The sequence below is a fragment of the Rhinolophus ferrumequinum genome, chromosome 5 (assembly GCF_004115265.2).
Source record: "Rhinolophus ferrumequinum isolate MPI-CBG mRhiFer1 chromosome 5, mRhiFer1_v1.p, whole genome shotgun sequence".
Classification (NCBI taxonomy): Eukaryota; Metazoa; Chordata; class Mammalia; order Chiroptera; family Rhinolophidae; genus Rhinolophus; species Rhinolophus ferrumequinum.
This window is the reverse complement of record NC_046288.1, coordinates 51,011,952-51,034,179: the sequence shown is the minus strand read 5'-3', so window position 1 is coordinate 51,034,179 and position 22,228 is coordinate 51,011,952. Positions and strand designations below refer to the sequence as shown.

The 22,228-nt window shown below is 36.2% G+C and overlaps 1 protein-coding gene across 1 annotated transcript; it reads right to left on the bottom strand.

Annotated features, from left to right (window-relative positions):
* Nucleotides 1–1,043: 1,043 nt before the first annotated feature.
* C5H4orf17 (chromosome 5 C4orf17 homolog) lies at nt 1,044–20,621 on the bottom strand. The gene is made up of 8 exons (XM_033105457.1): nt 20,495–20,621; nt 16,696–16,893; nt 14,027–14,091; nt 10,091–10,234; nt 5,227–5,308; nt 3,898–4,087; nt 2,980–3,023; nt 1,044–1,470 (listed from the first exon to the last, which is right to left on the bottom strand). Exons 1-8 carry the CDS (start codon nt 20,619–20,621, stop codon nt 1,268–1,270), a joined length of 1,053 nt encoding a protein of 350 aa, XP_032961348.1. The 3' UTR covers nt 1,044–1,267.
* Between the last annotated feature and the right edge of the window lie 1,607 nt (nt 20,622–22,228).

Genomic DNA, 22,228 nt, shown 5'->3' with positions numbered 1-22,228 from the left:
GAAAAGGCAAGAAAACAGATTTACCCCTAAAACCTCCAGAAGGAATGTACCCCTGCCAAAGCTTTGATTTTAGCCTATTGAGACCCATTTTGGACCTTTGCCTCCAGAATGTTTAGAGATTAAATTTGTGTTTAAGCCACTAAATTTGTGGCAGTTTATTATAGCAGCTATAGGAAGTTAATACTTTCCTCCACTTCTGTTCCTTTTTTGCCAGCAGGATGCAATTGACAGTGAAACCCTAGGTGATGGTTGAGCCACAGTAGGGAAGGATCCTGGGTCTCTGAAGCACCAAGTAAAGCAAAGTCATTTGCCGACTGAAAACACACACTTTGGACTTTTATGGGAGATATAAACATCTGTTGTATTTGCAAGATGACATTTGTCACAACTGTATATCCCATCCCAACGAATAGAATTCTGTGCCTCAGTTGTCTTATTTTTAAAAAATAAGAATAATGATAGTAGCTACTGCAAATAATTACTGTGAAAATTAAATGTTACCATATCTAAAGTGCTTGGAATGATTCCTGACACATAGTATGTGAGATACAAATTTTATCATTAAGATTGCACAAAGGCACATACAAACACAATTTATACTATCTCTTTTGAATACTGAGCAAGCATTCTAAACAATGATTGGCTAATTGGTAGGTAGAATCCAGCAGAACACCGAAAGAATAATAGCCATGGCCCAAGAGCGGTTTATTTTAAAAATAGAAAAATGTTCAATATTAGGAAATTTGTTAATATTCACAGTTAGTCATGAGTGGAAACTAGGTCCTTTCTGGTTCATAAGTTAGGGGTAATTTTTTTTTTCTTTTTTGGAGGAAGATGAGTATATATCCATAATAGCCCAACAACAATGAAATATTTATTATAGATTGCAAAAATTAGCTCAGCTGTTAAAATTGTTTTTTCTTCTCTATCAGAGTTTTGGGCAGGTGTTGAATTGTAACTGCCTAATTCTGATTATAGATGACTTGTCTAGTATTATGGCCTTATACTTACGTACTAATACTAATAATGCAAGACTGGAAATGTAGTATATAAATAAACATATTTCTTTTATACATGGCATTAAAATTAGCTACGAATAAAAATATTGTCTCCATTAATATTTATTATATTCAAGTGCTTTGAGATTTACATGAGCCACCAGATAGAGGAGCTGTTGATTCCTCAGTACCAAACATTTTTTATGACATAATTTGATATAACAAAGTGAAACTCATGTTTGTGAAATAATTAGTCCAGTCTGGAATTTCTACCTTTGGTATGTTATAGGAGAAAATGCTCTTTGGGAAGAGAGATTGTATCCTTGTTGGATACTCCTTGCTGTCATTGGTTTTGCTGCTATGCTCTCCTGTGTTTTAGGCCTGGAAGGAGACTTTGGTTCGCTGAAATATTCTGCAACAGGTATTGTCATCTTATTTCTTCTTATAAACACTGGAGGATTGTACTCAGCCTCTGAAATAGAAAAAAATCTAAATAAGACCATAAATGAGACATCAAACATAGCTTCTGCCATGTTTTAGTAGCAAATAACATACAAAAAACTATATAAAGTTTAGGTGAATCAAATACACCCAAAATTCAAAAAATAATCTATTCTCATCTTTTTTTCTTAACACCTGCTCATCAGTAATGAGTTATTTGTTCTATAACATGCAGATATGTTCTTTACTCTTAGAATCAAACATTTTGGTAGGAATGAATGAGAGCTGGTGACAGGTAAATGTGATGGGCAAGGATGGGACCAGTGAGAGAAAAGAGAACGACCTATAGTCATGATAGACAAAAGAAAAATAGAAAAGCAGGTTAAAATAAATTATTTATACTCATGAGACCTTCCCAAGGCCTACATAGTCACCTCCAAAGAGTAATAAGGATTTGGGGAGATGCTGAATATCAATATTAGAGACAAAGGGGTATGATTTGGGTATTCTTACACAAAACGTTTTCCAAATATCTAGACAGGGTGAGATATATGTGGGACCAACAGGTAAAACATAAAATTGAGTGATAGAAACTATCACTGTCAGAAATTTATAGCCCTGGGAAGAAGAGTTTGGTAGGAGAAGTCAGATACCTTGGAGTGTCAGAATAAGGGGATATTTTCTAATTTCTGAGTTATACTTATTATTGCCTATTCGCAGATAGAACCTCTTTGGGGTTGGTTAACCCGAGTGGAAACTGTTGGGGTCTGGAGGAACTAATTGATTACCATGTCATTCCTGGTAGAAAGGGAACTTGTAGAAATAACAAGACAGACTTTTTGTTTGAGGCTAGTAGACAGACTTCATAGTTGTTGCTCTAAAGTCATTGCTCTGTAGTCCTTGTTGCTCTGCTTGTTTTAAAGCTAGGAGCTGCCACACCCCCTCCATCACCACCCCCAGGTATGTTTCAGTCGGACTATTCTGGACCAATGTAGGACTTTCCACAATTCTTGATTCTTCTTGGTCCAAATTGTAAACTGGGGTTGGGCTTCTGGTGGGGACACAAACCTGTTCCTTTCCGTTGTACTTCAACCGTCTTCTGGGGCAACGGCTTGTGGCTAAGTGCCATTTTATTGTTTTTCTCTGGTTGACTTTGTTTCTAGTGAAAATCATTTAGCTGAATGACAGTTAAGCTGTGAAGAACCAAAACTCTGAAGTCACTGTCTTTTTGTTAAATCGTGCAGGGCTTCTGTCACTAGACTGGCATGACTACACCTGTACTTCCTGTGTCCTGCTGTCTTGTTTCTCAAAGAGTGTCTGTCCCTGATGAGACACTTGACCTTCCAAAACAAAGTTAAATTTATGTCAAATTTATCTCTATGAGAAATTCAGCAGCTGCTGTCCCTTAGAGTAGCTGAAAATCACTATTGTATTTTACTGCCTTTAAAACCATAGAAGCTTAATATCTGTATCCCTAACTAGTTAGATACTTACTGATTTCTTTAAACCAAGTCAGTAATTATCACAAACTGTACTTAACCTTTTGGTACATCCTTATTTCTTTCAGATCCTTGACTTGACGATCTAAATCAATTGGAAAAAGAGAAAATGAAATTCACAAATACAAACAAGTATTTTCTATAGACTTCACCATTATCACATAAGCTAAGTTTTATATATCTTGATATCTTTATATGTCTTTATATATTTATATCTTAAATATGCTATTCCAATTCTTTATTTTTCAAAGCAGACAGTATTAAACATATTTTCCAATGGAAAATTCTCCTGACTTTGAGTGAATATCTGAACAGTGTATCATGTATTATTCGCTAAGGTAGAGAGTCTGACCTTGACTATCTTACCACATTTTTTCACCATGATGTTATACATGAATACATATTTTTTCTCTCATTGTAGTTACAAGGTTTAGGAAGAATTTCTACTGAAATAATTTCCAATTCCCTTAGTAGTTATTTTTCCCTCTGGCAGCCCCCAGGGGTATGTCAAAGATAATTAAGTGAAGCAATTTAATCGTATTATTCTATATAAAATGAAGTGATACTTGTATGATATGCATTTAACAAAATATACAATAATGATACAGTGTTGTTTCCTTTATAGCTTTTTTTCTTCCTTAGGTAAACTTAAAAAACTGTATTTTTGTAGATTTCTGGGTGGCTGCTCTTGCTTTGCCCTTAGTGGAAAGGGAACTTTCCTCAAAAAGAAAGCTTGTTGGGTGAGGAAGACAGCCCCTGCGAAAATGCTCTGAAGGATAGGGTTTAGAATGATTCTCATTACATTTATGAAAATGAAAGAAAACAAGTACACATTGCTGTCATTTACTGAATAAAGGAGACTTAAAACCTCAACGTGGTTAATGGTTTGAAAGATAATGAAAAGAATTCAAAGTCTTTATGTACCACATGCCCTCTAGGTCGCTGTTATGTCTAATTACCTGGTGAGTTGATGTCCTTCCCTAGATGTGGTCAGCACTTTTGATTTTGCAGGTGAATTTGGGGGCGATTCAACTTTGGGTGGCTTGCCAGTCTCTCCTACTGGTTCTGGTGAGATGTTTCTGCGGAAGTGTGTCAACAAGTGTATCTCTGCCAGCTCAGCATGAATCAAAGCTGAGACCCACTCTTTTTCTGATTTAAAAAGGGAGGGGGGCACAAAGGTTGTAATTATAATGTTGGCTCAAACACTGACTTAGTTTTGTTTATCCAGCACTACAGTGTGAAAGGCTGGTAATCTGTTTCGATATATTAATACTTAAGAGTTACAAGTATGTCTAGAAAGATACATACCAAAGTATTCATTGAACTAATGTCTGTGGTAATTTTACTGATTGTTGTTGTTCTTTTATTTTTTTCTGGTTCAGCTGTTTTTTTCCCCCAACAATAAGCACTTGTTACTTGTGTAATTTTTTTAAAGTTACATTCTTCAAAAGGAAAAACAAATAGAGAAGAACTAAAGACTCCTTACTTCCAAATACTTCTCAATTGGCCTGCCAAGTCGTCTTGAGTTCCTGGGGTAGAGTGCTATTTCCAAAATGCTCCCATGTGAAAACATTGCACTGTCCCTAACACACTGGTATTTCTTAACTTTGACTAATGCAACGATTCTCAAAGAACGGCCCCCAGTCCAGCATTATTAGCATCACCTGGGAACTTCCTAGAAATGCAAATTACCAGGCCCCACCCACCTCAGAAGTTTTTCCTCGGTCAGTCTGATGGCCAGCGTGGTTAGAAGATAGCTGCTCTCTGCTATTTATGATTGTCTTATTTAGGACTGGCATGTGTTTGCATGGAGCAGGCCAGGAAGGGCCTAAAGGAGGCTAAGAGTTGACCGAGATGATGGTTTTGGTGGGGAATTGGCAGAGCTGTTAGCATCTGGAACTTGGAAGGCTGTGCTACTGCCATCCATACCAAAGGAAGAAACTGGCTCTGGGTTCAGGGTTCACAGTAGGCCAGAAGATATGCTCAGGGAGAGCCCTAGGTGTATGTGGACTTAGGAGAAGAAGCAGAAATCAATCCTGGACACAAGTGTTTCTTTCATGTCACCCAAAGAAGTTCAATATGGGGCACAGCAAATTTTAGGTCATTAAATAACGAGCTGGCATGGTCATCTCCTCTATATAGGACTACAAAGATTCTGATACTGAAACATTGCAATGTGTTATAATGTATCTTTGCAAATAGAGTAGATTTGGATTTCTTCAGATACTGACACATGCCTAGTGCCTGACAATAAAGTACTCAGTGTTTGCAAATGCTTATAATCTCACCTTTTGAACTTGCATGAAGCAGCCACTGTAGAACTTCTGCCAGAGAATCAGTACGTAAAATGTTACAGAGCTTTGCCAGAATCTGACAGAGAATAGTAGAGTTACATAGTGAGCAAATAAACAGTACAAGGTTCATAAAGTTCTCTTATCTTCCCAGATGTCACTCTGTACACAGTGCTTCATTAAATCAATTATGGGACTTTAGCTTGGGAGTCAGTGGAATCTTTAAAAAAAACCAGTATCTCCAATACAAGTAGTACGTTATAGTTTAAGTTAGGCAATACAGTATTTCCCCTGTTTCGTCTGTTCAGTACCAAAATCTTCTGGAGGAGCCATTAATTTTTCTTCTCTTGGGGAATTGATCCTTTCCTTCTGTATCGTGAGGTTCTAATGGGGATCTTCCAGTCATTGAACTGTCCTCTTCTGAACTGCTTCTCTCTATAGTGGGTGAATCGAGCTGGATTCATCATTGTTCCTCAGCTGAGCACAATAATTGACCCAATGGGAAAGGAATATAATTCCCTTTTGTAACTCAGAATCCTTCCTTGACAATTTTTTATCAGGAGGTAAGGGCCAAAGTGTGGATGATAGAGGAGACAAAAATATATGAAATAATTCTAATAAAAATGAACTGTAATAAACATTAAAGTGCAAAGTATTAAGCACGTGCAATGATGTTTCCAGTTTGACCCCAAAAACTGTGACTGCTGTTGGAATTTAGGCATATCTGAAATTTATACCTGTCTCCTGAACTTCAATCCTATATATCCATCTGCCTCGCGGCTGAACACACTTAGATATACTATAGTTATTCTGAACCCAAAATATCTCAAACTACACCCTATCTTTCTCTTCCTAAAACCTGCACCACACTTGCTGTTCTTCCTGGTTCCCCTGTCTCAGTGGACAGCACCAGTATACATTAAATGTATGGCCAATCCAGACTCTGGGATTCTTCCTGGAAAGTATGTTTTCTACAACATACTGCCAAACACCGAGGTCAGTAAATTCTTCCTTCTGGATGTGTCTCAAATCTCTCCATTTTTCTTTATCGGCACAGCCCTGATCCTGTCTAAGCCATCATCAATTCTTCCTTGAGCGACTGCAACATCCGTTTTCCTAGACTCTCTACCTGAAATCTTTTCTTTAAATACTATTAATTTAACAAACATTTGTGTCTGTCATTGATCTAGATGTTGGAAATATAGAATTGAAATTAAAGGACAGAAAAATTCACTGCCTATTGAGCTTTGTTATTAAGATTCTTGCCCTCAATAATGTCATATCCTGAAGACATCAAGTTAAATTTGCTCCTAATTTCACGTTAAATCAATTGCCACAGCAAAAATAATAGTAATAAAAAGAACCCTGTGGCATTCTCTAGGCCTCTAATGGTATTTTCATCAATATAGTGATTGCACATTACTTTCAGCTTCTTGTAACTCGTACAACACTCATTGATCAACTTTGAGAGCATACAATTATCCTTTTAGTGAGAGGAAGTAGAATATGTCTTCCTAGAAAGGCTCCTCCTTGCTCTAAATTGAGTTTTGTTCTGGAAGGTGGTAAATACGTTGGCAGGTGAGTTTGATCTGTTGAAACTTGATTTTAGGACTTAGGAGTATAGGTCTAGAGTAGGCCCTACCTTGGAGCTAGAGTACCCTCCTTTTTTTTAAGGTTGTGACCTGTCTGGGGACTCAACTGACTTTCTGGTGTGTTCAACAAGGTCTCTTCACTCTGGCAGATCACAAGCCCAGCATCTCTAAGCGATGTGCCCCCTTCCAGTAGCTACCACCTGCCAGGTCTCAGACTCCTCCTCTGCATGTGCAGCTGACATTGGACTGAAGACTCATAACCCTATCTAGGGACTCATAGACTCCCTAGATTTGGGGAGCTTATTTTCTCCATAGATACCTCTTCTTTAATATCTTCACTCGCAAATTCCAACTACTTCAGCAACCCCAGAATCTGAACTGTTTTCTCTATGTAGTGAAACTGTTACCTTTGTTTGGGCTCCACTTTTCTGTGCCATGATTCAGACCATGCCCCAGACAAAAACGTGGAAATCAAATTGTTTTCCTTCTCTCCATAGTCATATATTTGTATTGTCTGTTGCCCAAAACTGCCCGAAAACAGTTTCTTTATATGTTTTACCCGATTATATAATTGTTTCTATCAGGAGGCTAAGTCTTGCACCCAGTCTATCATTTTGGAAGCAGAGGATCTTGCCTACAATTTTGCTTCCTCCTCCCAAATTAGTTCTGCATGCGAGTATTGTATCTACAGTAATTCTGCTTAACATTCTTTGTTGACTTCCCACAACACTTTCGATGAAATCTGGACACCTCAGTATGGCTTTTAAAGTACTTCCTTACCTTAGTCTCCAGCTGCATCCTCTATGCAGCGTTCTCTCTGCACTCTCTGTAATGGCCATTTTAATTGCTTTTAGTTCCTTGAATAAACAATGCTCTCACCGCTTAACGTTTAGACGGAAGTTTTCTTGGCTAGGAATGAGCTTTTCTGTACTTCTTTTTATCTTCTAATTATACCTTAAACCTTCTTTAGGCTTCTTCCTCCTTGAAGACTTTCGTAACTCCAAAATCTCCTCCTATATGATTTTACAACACCTGTACAATCCCTCTCATAAGCTCTGTGAATGAAGGAACCAACTGTACCTCCAAACTATAGTATTTTGTCACTTTACTTAAATGCTTATAGAATAAATGAATGTGTTTGGCAGACTTTGGTGTCAATAATAGACTATTATTTCTGTACATTCAAGATCTTTGGGAGGAAGGCTGAGAACAAGATCCTAACTGCCACCGAATTCTGTTTTCCTTTAAAGTAATAATTGTAAAACTACATAGTTTTTCATACACGCCCCTGCACAAATATTTCTTGATTACACAACCCATTCAGAGTTACCAGCCTGGCTAATAAGAAATTGGAAGATAGGTCAGATTTTTTTGTGGAAGGCATAGAAGGATGAAATGCCACCAAGATGAGCTCTATTTTTAGGACTCATTTATACAAGCCAAAAAAATTTAATAAGACCTATTTTTTTTTTCATTTACTCCCTCTCCTTTCATTTATTTAAGAAATAGCCGACAATTATTTGGTAAAATGCCATTCTGTGTGTGTCAGTTAATATTTTTCAAGCAAAGTGGTAAGTGCGGAAGAATCACTTGTGAACAACATAGAAAAGATCCCTTCCTTCAAAGAGTTTACATTTTAGTGGATTTTGTATCAGTTGATACCTAGTTAATATCTTTAAGGTGGAAGATGCTTTTGAGAGGAGGGCTCTTTAATAGATGCCCACAAGGTGAGTTTTACAGGGTCTTGGTGGTCTATTGATGTGCCCAAGGAAGCAAGACAGCCTTACTAAAACTGCAGTCAGCTCATGGTTTGGTTGAGTTCAGGGCCTCCATGGTTAGCTGATTTTCTACAGTTTTACCTTGATCTTGATAGAACTTTCCTTTTTAATTAATGTATTCAACATTCAATGAGTACGTCTTTAATAATTACTAGGTGCCTAGCACTTATCTAGGCACTGAAGATAAAGCAATATTACCAAGACAAGTATGAGATTGTGTAAGACTTAAATTTTAGTGTGAGTGGGGTGAGGAGGCAGAAACAATATTGGGGGGAAAAATGAACCTCAGATACGGCATGTGCTATGCACAAAATAACAAAGGGCAATGGGATAAAGAGGGACTGGGTAGCTACCTTAGATTAGGTGGTCAGGGAAAGTACTTCTGAGTAAGTGATATTTAAGCTGAGACCTTAATGAGAAAACGGTGAAGACTGAAAGGATCAAAGAGAAGAGACTTCTTAGTAGGGGAAAACCCGTAAGGAGGAAATGAGCAAATTATCGAAAGATCAGTGATGCCAGAGGGTAGTGGGTGAAGTGGGCAGTAATTCTGAAGACTCTGTGTAATATAAAGTCTTCAGCCACAATTATCAGGAAAGCATGTATAACACAAGTCATGTCTGTAGATATTATCTTTTCTTGTCCTTCTTCGCTTTTATTCTTCCCAATTTTAATCATTAGCATAAATCATACCCAATGATACTGTTATTCTTTACTTTTAAAATAGCTCCTTATCAGGATTATTCAGTAACAACCCTTACAACATGCTCTGTTATTTGCAATTGCTATTACAGATACTTATTTAAATTTCTATCAGAGTCATCATTACAATATTTTGACCCTTAATTCATCGTAGTGGGTCTTACAGTGAGGCAAGGTGGAGGTTACCAAAAGGAACTAAAGAAGGAAAACAAAGAATATCAGATGACAAACATCAACTGATTGACTTACTCTTGATTATATGTCATTCTCAGAAATAACTGTGGCTAGAGAAAACCTTCTAGTAGTCTGATATGGCGAATTACCATTAATATAACTAAGTTTATAACCTCAGGCAGAGAAGGTTTGAAGAAACAGTTTTCCACAGATAAGAGAGAGAGAGAAATGAATGCTGATTGGAGGAATCTCTGCACATTAAACTATGTGAAGAAAATGTATAGGTAATGGCTAGGCGTCGTGGAAAGTGCCTCTGAAGCATTCGGAAGATGATGAAGACAGACATGAGAAGAACAGAGCCGAGGTGGTTTGGCCAATGCCAACCATTTCATTATGTCTAAACCAAAGGTAGTGTTGCTTTAAGAGTGCAGGATTTCAGGGAGAAGAAAGACTGCAAATGAAAATAGGGGTAGGCCTTGGATTTCAGGCGAACCAATGTTAAATCAATTCAGTTGTCTAATGAGACCCACCAGAGTTTTAAGGGTGCTACATGATGTGATTGTTTTTATTGTTTGGTCATGCTGTTCCCAAGTTATGGATTAAATAAACCTGCCTTACTTTGATTTCCTGCTCTAGATAGTTTGGTATGCGTATGGTGTTCTCTTTGGCACTAGTCGTAGTATTCAGCACCTCTGAAGAACAACAGCCAGCAGTAGACCATGCCTTTGGAGGTAAGGGTGGGTTTTTCACCTTCACTTTTTCCTAAATCAAAGGCACAATATAATCAATATATGCTTGCATCCACTTATATTTTGTATAACAGTGAAAGGATTTAGAATAAGAAATATTGTAGCGAAATGAGAGACATACATACAAGTAAAACGAGGTTCGTTATACTCCTCCCGTAAATATCAAATTTTAAAATATTTGCATTTGGAGACAGAATAAATAGTAATATATTATTTACTTTTTGTGAAACCGTTTTAAACCCTTGGTTGAACATTAAGATAATAATTTTTAAATGTTTACTATGTAACTTTTATTTGTATCGATGGTTCAGAAATAACAACCCACTCATGACACGTGAGATTTTCTGTTGAATTGGGAAGATTTCTCTTTTATGACTGGAAAAGACAGCTGAGAGGTTTTATGCTGCATCTGAGAAGCAACTGCATGGTGTGAACTGTTGTTTCCTGGCTCTGCTCAATGTCAGCTGAGAGCTGGAGAATTAGAGAGGTAAACTAAATTAACTTTCCTTGATTAGTTGGAAGAAGAAGTAGAAAGTCTGTTTTCTTGCTCTGGGAGGTAAATATACTGTTTGCAATTTTTTAAAAAAAGGTGTAGGAGCTTTTAAGTCCAGGAAGAATTATATATCTATGTGCCTATTCCAAGAAAGGTTTTTTCACGTTTAGGAGTGATATGTAAAGACACACAGAAGCTGGTGGCTGAAGGAGTCAACAACCAGGGACTGTGATGATGGGAATTGATAGAACAATGTTTAATTGTTGATGTTTACTGAAAATAAAGTTATATTGTATTTAGATGCATTCTTTTGTTAAAATTTATTATGTAGACTTCTCTTTTTGGGGAATAGTAATATACTTTTTTGTTGTTATTATTTAACCCTCTCACTGAACACAACTAAAAAGTCAGATTAAAATTAAAAAACAAACAGACTGTCAAGGACTGAATAAGATAGGAATTAATAGATCAAAAGTGATGGGGAAGTGAGAAGCCTGAGGTATACCCAGTGCAGTAGCCATTTTTGCCCAGACGTCATTGTCTGACCCGGGAAAATAAGAACTCTCCTTTTGACTCTCCTTACGGTCCTGAAAGACAAGACTCAACGTTCAGGACCCAGATAAAAGCCACCCAAGGACTGTACTCTCAAGGCGAAAGTGACCTAGAAATGTAACAGTCCTTGGAGAAATATGTATAGCTTGAGATCAAGGTTTGAACTTGATTTAAATAGTTCTAGGCTGGTAGGGCCTCTGGGTTCCTATAGAAGCAAGTGCAAATTTTCTCTGAAAGAAAATCCATTTACCATGGACTTCAGATTGCCACAAATATTTTTTCACACACATTATCTAGCAATTGAGCTGTGAGTCAAGAAGAAATTATAACGCAAGTTAGAAAAAGTTTTAACTTAATACTACTGAAACTGTTATAGTAGCAAAAATTATGAAAGCAACTAAAGGAATCCTCAGAGGGGAATTTATAGCTTTAATATGTATGTGTATATGAGAAAGATAAAAGAAGCTAGAAAAAGAACAATAAAATGAAGTGTGTGAATAGAAAGAGAAAAAAAGATAACAGAAGTCAACAAAATAGAAAATGTACAATATGGAAGAAAAAAATTAGTTCTTTGATAGACTAATAAATTGATAAACTTCTGTTGAAACTGATCAAGTAAAAGACACAAATTAACAAAACTGATATGTAAAAGCATAGGCTTTACAGATCCTACAGATAATTTTAAAAGAATATGAGGATATTATATATAACATTGTCAATAAATTTACTGACAATAAATAACATTGTCAGTAAAACTCTTAAACTTCTAGCTGGATACACCAGGAAAACAAGAAGATACAAATTACCAATATCAGGAGTAATGTGAGAGCATTTCTACAGATCAGATAATCATTAAAAGGATGTTTTATGAATGACTTTATATAGCAAATACAAAAACTTAGATGAAATGGACAAATTTCTTGAAGAACATAAACTACCAAAGCTCACTAAAGAAGAAATAGATAACTGAAATAGCCTATATCTATGAAAATGAGAAATTGAATTTGTATTTAAAAATCTTGAATCAAAACAAACTCCAGCCCTGATTGCTTCACTGAAGAATTCTATCAAAATTTTAAGGAAGAAATACCAATTTTTCATAAAATCTCTGAGAATATTAAAGAGGAGTTCTCAACCTATTCTATGAAGCCAGTATTATGCTGACACTAAAACCAGAAAAAAATCACAAATAAACTGCAAATATTCCTTATGAACATAGAAACAAGAATGGTAAACAATATCTTATGAAATTAAATATATAAAAGAGAACATGACCAAGTGGATTTTTTTTCCAGGAATGCAAGATTCGTTTAACATTTGAAAGTTAACCGATCAACTTTACCCTATTAACAGACTAAAAAAGAAAAATAATGTGATTATCACAAGTAGACGCAGAAAAAGCAATTGACAAAATCCAACCCCCATTTCTGATTTTAAAAAAAACCTCAGAACACTAAGAATGGAAAGGAATTCCTTAGCCATATAAGGGCACTTATGAATAAAGTAAATTAACATCATACTTAATGGTGAAAGTCTGAGTGCTTTTCTCCTATGATTTAGATAAGGCAAGGATGTCTGCTCTCACCAGTTCCATTCAGCATTGTACTAGAAGTTCTAGCCATCACAATAAGGCACAATAGAGAGATAAACAGTATGTACATTTGAAGCTATAATAGAAAAATTAAAAATGTGGGCTTCATCAAAATTATGAATTTTGTTTCAAAAGATACAGTTACAAAAAAAGTAAACTTCAGACTACAAGAAAATATTTGCAAAATGTCTCTGTGACAAAAGATTTATACCTAGAATATATAAAGAACTTTTATAACTTCATAATAAGAAAACAAACAACCCAATTTAAAAAGTAGACATAAGATTTTAACACACACTTTCCATAAAAAGATATATGGATGGCAATTAAGAATATGAAAACATGTCAGCCTCATTAGTCATTAGGGAAATGCAAACGAAAACTACAATGAGATACCATTACACACCCACTAGATTGGCTAAAACAAAATGCTGGCCACACTAAAGATGTTGAGGAAAGGAAAGTCTTATAACTATTGCAAGAACATAAATTGGTATAACCACTTTGAAAAACACTTTGGCAGTTTCTTAAAATTCAAACATACACCTACTATAAGACCCAGTCATTCCACTACTAGGTATTTACCCAAGAGAAAAGAAAATGTCCATACACGGACTTGTACACAAATGTTCATATCACGTTTGTCAAAAATTGAAAACAAGCTAAACGTCCATCAACAGCTGAATGGATAAACAAATTGTGGGATACCTATACAATTGAATATTCCTCGGCAATAAGAAAGAATGAACTATGGAGGCACATCACAACATGGGTGAATCTTAAAGTAATTATGCTGAGTTAAAGAAACCAGATGAAAAAAAGAGAACACAGCATGTGATTTCATTTATATAAAATCCTCAAAATTACATGCTAAATCTTTAGTGATAGCAGATAAATGTTTGCCCATGGGAGGGACAGGGTCACGAGGAAACTTTTGGGAGTGATGGATAAGTTTATTCTCTTGATTTGGGTGGTGATTTCCCAGGTGTGGATATATATTTGTCGAAACTCATCAACTCGCGTGCTTTAAATATGTGCATTTTATATCATGTTGATATACTTAAATAAGGCTATAAAAATACTGTCTTTTCAGAAAAGTTTGTGAAGAAAAGGAGAGGGAATGATAGAAGTCAAACTAAATAGGTAGCTGTAAATAGTTGTTTCTTTACCTTTTTAATTACTAAGGGATTCTCACTGGAAGTTTTGAAGCATTCCTTGATTTTTCTGTAGGGCTCTGAAATGATATTGAGGAAAAATACATTTAGATCAAACCAAAAAATTTCTATCACATACCATAAATGACATCAGTGGCTTAAACAGATGAGAGTACTTCTGAATTTCAATTAAGGGCAACTGGGGATCTGTTTGTAAGTATCCTGTTTCCCCGAAAATAAGACCTGGCCAGACAATCAGCGCTAATGTGTCTTTTGGAGCAAAAATTAATATAAGACCCGGTCTTATTTTACTATAGGACTGGATCTATGATATATGATATGATATGATATGATATATGATATGATATGATATGATATGATATGATATGATATGATATAAACCGGGTCTTACATTAATTTTTGCTCCAAAAGATGCATTACTGCTGATAGTCCGGCTAGGTCTATTTTCGGGGAGGCATGGTATTAGAAAACCTGCAGGTAGAATTATACTACAATAACATAATAAAACATATTTATCTTACAAAACTAATTCTATGCCCAGGAAGATGATATAAAGAAACTCTGCAAGAGCTTTCTTGATCTGGGTAAACTGATTTTTAAAAGTACATATTTCAGTGTAAGTCATGTTTTTCTCTGATTCCTCTCCATATAACTGTCACTTTCTCTAATTAAAGAGACTCTGTGTGTGCCGTTTGCCCTGTAGACAGAAAGAGAAGATGTATGCTGAGTTCTTACTACGTTCTTTATTTTATTTCTTGCTTTATCAGTCTCTCAACCCTACCCATTTCATTCAGTCATCCCTAAATTCCCCTAAATTGCCCTAAAACCACTTAAACATTTAATTAATTTTTCTTCACATTAATTTAAGGATATATTCTGTTTAAGTGATACTGTCTCTTTACTGAAGCCATAGTTAACACAAAAACTTTTTTAAAACGTGAAAAGATTTTGTGTATATACCTACTGGTAACTATTCATTACTTAGAGTAGGGAGAACAAAGTTATGTGTGTGAGATTATTTAATTTGTATGTGTGTGTGTGTGGGAAACAGAAACTAGCTATTTTAAGCAAAAATGCAAAAAATACAGGGAATTAGTTGTTTGTAATATCATTGGAAGGGCTGGAACAGTGAACTGTGGTCTTGACCCTTCACAAATCATTTCAAAAACAGCACGTTGCGCCTGGCCCACCAAGGGGGCACAGCCTTTATCACAATCAGGAGGAAGGGGTGCCATGAGGTCATTGCCACTTCAATTGCTGTCACAACACCTGTGAGGCTAAGATTAGGCTTTGGATCACTGCTGCGATCAGAAAGCTACCACATCTGCTGACTTTGCCATTTGACATCTATAAATCCAGAAGCTGAACACCAGGATGTTGTAGGAAAAAAAAAGAACAAAAAACCCACGTCTCCAGTCATGCTTGATAGCAAACATCAACCAAAAAAAAAATGAACTTAGCCCCACATCTGTGATATAAATTTTACCAGATGACAACACCTACTTCCCATCAAGGGATTCTTGGAAATGTAATTTTTAAGTTTCTACAGTATAAGTTTTACAGTATAAGTAGGGACATCAGAAGGAATGATTCTTCATTGCTAGTGGAAAGGAAGAAAGAAGAACTTTCAAAAAGATGAAATGGGTATATATACAAAAAGATATATATAAGGTCTAAGGCAGAAGACCTTAGAATGGAATCATATAGTAAGTACTCTATTAATGATCCCTCTTATTGTTATCTTTTGAAAGCTATATATTTTACCACATTACACCAAAATAATTTTCATGTGCCCTGAAACTTTTAGTAATAGCATGTAATTGGATATGGCAGGAGAAAGAGAACTGGATATAATTTCTACCATCCAGAATTCCTTCTATTTTACCTTGACCTTTAGATTTTGCCATGCTATGCTTTTTTTTTTTTTTGTATTAGTTTAAGGTATATAACATAATGATTTGACATATGTATGTATTGCAAAGTGACTATCACAATAAATTTAGTTAACATCCATAACCTCACATAGTTACAATTTTTTTCTTGTGATGAGAAATTTTAAGATCTACACTCTTCACTTTCAAATATACAATACACTCTTGTTAACTATAGCCATTATGCTGTAGTTTTGATGAATTCCTCAATTTCAATTCAGTAAGCATTAATTCCTTAATGACATTGTTTACTAAAGTCAAGGCCCTGTGCTGGAACCTGGGGAGATACCCAGAATAGCAAAAACACAGAGCTCTGATCTTAAGGAGGTGACTGTCCAGAGGGGCACATGTAAATATTAATTCTATCCCTATTGCGTTTCCCCCACTCACTTTTTGTCTGAAGTAGTTTCCCTATCAATGTTAGCTAAACACTCACTTTTGGTATCTCTTAGCTACTTTTGTAGGGACTAGAGACCAGAACCACACCAAATATGCCTTGTACATGATAATGTTAATAATAATTATTACTACTATTATTATTATTAACATTTTTCAACTACTGAGTTGAGATTAGATGAGTGAAAAATTTTTGTAGTGAATAACCTATTTCACAGAAAATTTCATGACTATTTAAAAATCACTGCAGCTATATTAGTAATCATACAGCTTTTTTACCCCCTGATAGTTGGCAGGAGGCCTCAGGAAAGAGTTCATCAATTGAGAGGGACTCACCTGAATGATGCCGTGGAGAGGACACCTTGACCCTGACGGGGTCTGGTGGGTCTTCTCTTACTGTGTTGTCCAGGGCTGCAGTGCGTGGTGGATGTGGTATATCGTCCTTCTCTAAAGGGTTGAACTGGCCAACACCCCACAATGTTCCGAATGAGTTTTGATCGTCGTTCACAGTACAGATCGGAATGTTATTCAAACCTAGGTGAGTAAGGATAGAAAGACCAAACCACCAGATTAGGTTTGGGGCAGGTTTTCTTAGAATGATCAGTGATTTCTCTTCCAGCCAGATATTGTTAAATATATGTAAGATGTCCGACTTCAAATTGTATGAACCAGTGCTAGTCATTGAAAGTCGGTGTAGCAAATTAGTCATACTACATGCTTCCTTAAAATGTTCTGCCATCTTGTTAGCCTTGAGAACCATACCCACATCTTTGATCTTGGTCTTAGAGTCAAGTGGAGTAGATCTGCCTCTATCCCAGACAGAATTCTCATTTCTCAAGTTTTGATGATGACCAAGAGGGGTCATGTTAGTCCTCTTTGTGAATACCAGATTGAGATTTTTGAAAGCATCCAGAATGTCTTCATGTAGCCAGGCCTCCTAAAAGACATACACTGGCTCTTATTTTGTACTGGCAGAAGGTAAAAAGCTGTTGGAGCCAGGAATAGGAGACAGGCTAAGATAAATTGTGAGGGCAGGAAGGAAGGAAAATGGGGTACAAAAGAACCTCCTTCCTCACGTGAGAGCCTTCCAGGTTCATTCCCTCTCCTATAACAGCTATTTGCTTTTGGCTCACATATTGATTTATAGATTCATCTTTTCAGTTTCAATGCTATGTCATGTCATATTGGATAGCTGAGGAAATGGGGACACACAGGGAATTGCTTTGTGTTAATCAATAAATTATGAGAAGTAGTAATGGATGGTTGCTTTGTTCCACAAGAAGTGGCACAGGAAGCTTCTCAATAGTGTGTTTCATAATTGCCCATTTTTCCAAATCTGCTTCTAGTACCATTGGTCCATGCCCTTCTTATCTATCTGCTCAAATGACATCAAAAGGTATTTGATGACAACCTGTCTGAAATACACCCCATCAGGCTCTATCCCCTTATGCTCTTTTATTCTTTCCATAACTGTTGTCACCTGTCATATCTGTTTGCACACTGCTGTGCTGAGCTGCTCTAGGATATAAACCTCATGAAAACATGGATTTTGTCAGTTTCATTTGGGGCTCTATTCCTAGTGTCTAGAATAGTATCTGGCACAAAGTAGGTGTTCTATGATTATTTGTTAAATGAATGAGTAACATAGCCAAATATAAAGCTTTTATTTAGTATAATACTTTGAACTTCACTGATAGTAACTAGTTCCAAATAGAAATGAGAATAAAATTTTGAAGACAGTATCACATTTTATCATTTTATCATAAATACCTGGGTTAGCGATTGGCCCAGGTGCAGAGTGAAAAATTGATTATCAAATGAAATATATAAAACATTAACACTGAGACAAATCAATAGGGAAAAAATCCCTATTTTCTATGCTACCTCCTTTAATTAGTAAAAGATGTGTGTGTGGCGGGGGGAGGGGAGCTTTTTTTCCCTTCCATCCCTACTTTTTTTTTCAGCTTTGTTTTCCTTATTCATTCACACATTCCTTTCCGGTATGTATATGTATAAATATACATACGTGGATCTATATCTGGACATAAGTAATAAGAAAAAAATTCAGATTACATCTATCTAAAGAGTTAGGAAAGAACTATATAAGAATGCATGAAGGGTCAAATAGAATGGCATTTTAGTGACTTCAGAGTCAAGTGGGAAATGTTAAATGATTTAAAGCTACTCAGGAAAATGTTAAATTCAATCCAGCAGTGAAGGAAGTTAGGGACAATTTTGATGGGCATTTCATTAACTTCCTTGAATATACAGGGGTTTCCTGTGTCTGCTTATCTCTTGTGTTTTTCAGAGTTCTGTTGGGGTTTCTTTGCTTTCTTGAGCAGCAACACTATAGTTTTAACCTACATGCCCCTGTCTTTCAAATCTATTTTATAGCCCCATCCAATCCTTAGGCTCCAAGTCCTTATATCCATTTATCTACTTGGCCATTTCCTCCTGAATGTTCCATCAGCACATCAAATACGTGTTTAAAATGAAGTTTATAATCTTCTCTCCAACATGTGTCTGTCCTCCTGAATGCTTAAGACTAATTGGATGGTGCACTATCCAGCTAGTCAACCAAGCTAAAAACCTAGCAGTAATTTTAGATTTCTTACGCTGTTTCATCGTTTCCATTCCCCAAATCCAGTAAATGCCAAGTTCTGCCTATTCTTTCTTCTTAATATATTATATATATATATGTGTGTATATATATATATATATACACATACATACACACACACATTACTGGATGTATATATATATTTGGGGTAAAACCAGTGAACAAACTAGCTGTACTGTTCTTGTACTGAGTGTGGGTTCCAAGCACATGTTGACTTTTAACATACCGTGTTCCCCCGAAAATGAGACCTAGCCGGACCATCAGCTCTAATGCATCTTTTGGAGCAAAAATTAACATAAGACCTGGTCTTATTTTAATATGATATAAGTAAGACCAGGTATAATGTAATATGATACAATAATATAATACAATACTGGCTATAATATAATATAATACAATACAATACTGGGTATAATATAATATAAAATAATATAATATAATACTGGAGCTGATTTTCCGGCTAGGTCTTATTTTCGGGGAAACATGGTAGCTGTTAATAGTCAAAATAAAGCAGCTAGCTTCTCTTCACTTTTTCATTTCAATTCCAGTTACTAAGCTTTCTAGAAATTAGCAGAAAGATTTCCAAAGAAAATTTTCTATTTAGTTGTGAAACATATATTTCTTTGTGAACATATATTACTATGAGCAAGTCTTTTGGTAGGCATTATAGAGGATTTGAAGACATAAAAGTCTGTGAACAGTTCTATACTGCATTGTAGGTATAATATAATTCAAGGAAGAATGTGAAATAAGATATAGAAGAGTTATGTATCAAGTACATTCAAGTATTTGAAGTCAGAAAAATATTACACTCAGTTTAGTATTTGAAACTTGTGAATGGTTTAATTTGACTAGGGTCACAGTAGAGTAAGTAGAAAGAAGTGCCAAGGTCTAAGCTATGAGGGACTCCAACGTTTACTGCAGAATCAGCAAAAATAAAAGCTGGGAAAGAGAAATCACAGAGGTAGGGGGAAAAATTGGAAGACATGGTGTTACAGGAACTAAATTTAAATTTTGAAAGAAAGACAGGGAAGGAGAGTGTGGGAAAGATGGACGGAGGAAGAGATGAAGGAAGGAAGGAAATGAGGAAGAAAAGAAAGAAGGGAGGAAAAGAGGGAGGGAGGAAGGAGAGAGAGAAAGGAGCAAGAGAAACGGAGGGTGGGTAAAATACATGCTTCGTCAGGGCTGCTGTTCAGCGCGCAGATGCTAGCCTGACTGTGCAAGTTGTTAAAATACTGAAATACTTTCCTACCGTTTGCTCAGTTGCAGCCCTGCGCTCCCTGATTGGCCCCTTTGGCACTGCTTCAGGCCTTTTTCCTAACAATCGAGTTATCCAAGCATGACGGTGGGGCACAGAGGGTGCCTGCCAGCCTCTGCTCTAGCTCCAGGCCTGGCATCTGGTCTCCACAGTCAGTGCCTGTGCCTGGGCAGTGGTTAATATTCTGGGTAGTACACCAGAATCAAGTAGCCCAAGTGTAGAGGAGAGAAACCGTTCTAGGACTTGACTCACCGTACCTTTGATGTGGCAGACCCTTCTGGGATGAGGGGTATGCCGGACCAGAAAACAACTTTCATTTTTCGCCATCATATGGCTGCCTTTGTTCTCAAACTGAAGAGCAGACGTCGGGGATTTGAGGCTCATGTTCGTGGAGTGTTGTTTCCCCCTCTCCACTGTTGCCGCAAAATGTCTTGGGGGCCTACCTTGTTAGCCTCTGTTCCACTTCCAGCAGTGCTCAGACCCTGAAATCACAGAATGACAGTTGCTCTGACAAGGGGTTCTCAACATTTTCTGACACAGCAAACATTTCTCCACCTTCTTTGTTTGCACTGAATTGTTTTCATGTCAAAACAATGTGAGGCTCTTTTACTTGCAGTCCAAATTTTTGTAAACACTGAAATCAGTGTAGGCATGCGTGGAACAGAAAAAGATTTTCCCCTGGAAAAATCGAAACATTTGTGCGAAACTTAAAGTATATTCTATACTTAATTGAATTTAAGTTCACTTTGTTGGCTTACCAACATAAAAATACATAACATTGTTATCAATTTTGGTATAATAAACGAAACTGATAGCTTTAAAATGCCATTCCTACAAATGTACTTTACGTTAAATTAACTTTAAATGAGGACCTTTCCTATTGTACTTTAATAAAGTCAGCATTATAAATTTGTGTCATGTTCTGAGAGAATGGTAAAACCTGAAGGAGAAAAAAAAATCCAATAGCAAAAGAATGATATTACATTTATAGATGATAAACTGGAGAACCTTTGTCATGTTGTTATTTGCCATATTCAGTAGTATGTAATGAGGTTCCCTCAGTCACTCAGCATCATTTATTAGACACGTACAGTATCATAGGCCTAAGGGATAAAAGATAATGTTATGACTCTTGGGGAATTCACAATCATTTGGGAAAGAAAATTTCTGGTTTAGGAACATAGGAAAGAGTTATTTAAACTTTCTTAAAAATGGTGTACTTGTCTTGAAATTTAAGAAGGGTGTTTTTTCTGAGGTTTGTTGTATATTTCCTATCTTACATGGAAATCGTTTTCATCACAGCTGTCTTACGAAATATACATTTTATTTCTAACGATGGCAGGGAGTTTTTGTGGTCCGAACAATTTGCAGTGTCAAAATATTTCCATATTCTAGGAATTGATCTCAAGAATTTGTTGGGCAGATATTTTCAGTTCATTGACTATCTTTTTAGACCACAGCAATCTGTATTCAAGTTTTTCATGAAGATATTCAGAATGTATGGTATATTAATTATCAGCCTTGTTGCCACAAAACATCTGATTTTCATAAATTCTAAAATTATTCTAGGCTGAATAAAATATATTCCAATATTTGGAATTCAGAAAATACTATCATCTAACAATAAAAATATTTTTATTGTTACTTATGAAGAATGAGGAGGTAGTGTTCTAACCTCTGTGAAAATCAAGCCTTAGACGTACTTGTTTTTCTTTCTGTGTGGGACCTTTTGTCAGTAAATTCATTTTTTATCTGTGTTGGGGGGAAAAGGTATAGTAGGCAGTTTGGAGAGGGAAAAGGATGCTGAACTGGAAATAAAAAGTGGGATTTATGGTCCCAGCTTTGCCATTAACGAGCAAAGTGACCATGGGTGAATTGTTTTATTTCCTAGATTTTGGCTTGCTCATCTGAAACCTGTAAGTCATTACATGTCCACTGGAATACTCAGCTCTTCTACATCGTGTGTCTTCCCCACATCAATTCTCTTAGGT

What these genes read in the sequence shown, in the direction of transcription:
- C5H4orf17 (XM_033105457.1), bottom strand. Translation starts at nt 20,621, where the DNA reads ATGAGCCTCAAATCCCCGACGTCTGCTCTTCAGTTTGAGAACAAAGGC. An exon ending in ATCCCTTAGTAATTAAAAAG is followed by an intron (nt 10,235 to 14,026) that starts GTAAAGAAACAA and finishes CCTTTGATTTAG; the next exon opens with GAAAAAGTGAAGGTGAAAAA. An exon ending in ATCTAGAGCAGGAAATCAAA is followed by an intron (nt 5,309 to 10,090) that starts GTAAGGCAGGTT and finishes ATTCTCTGTCAG; the next exon opens with ATTCTGGCAAAGCTCTGTAA.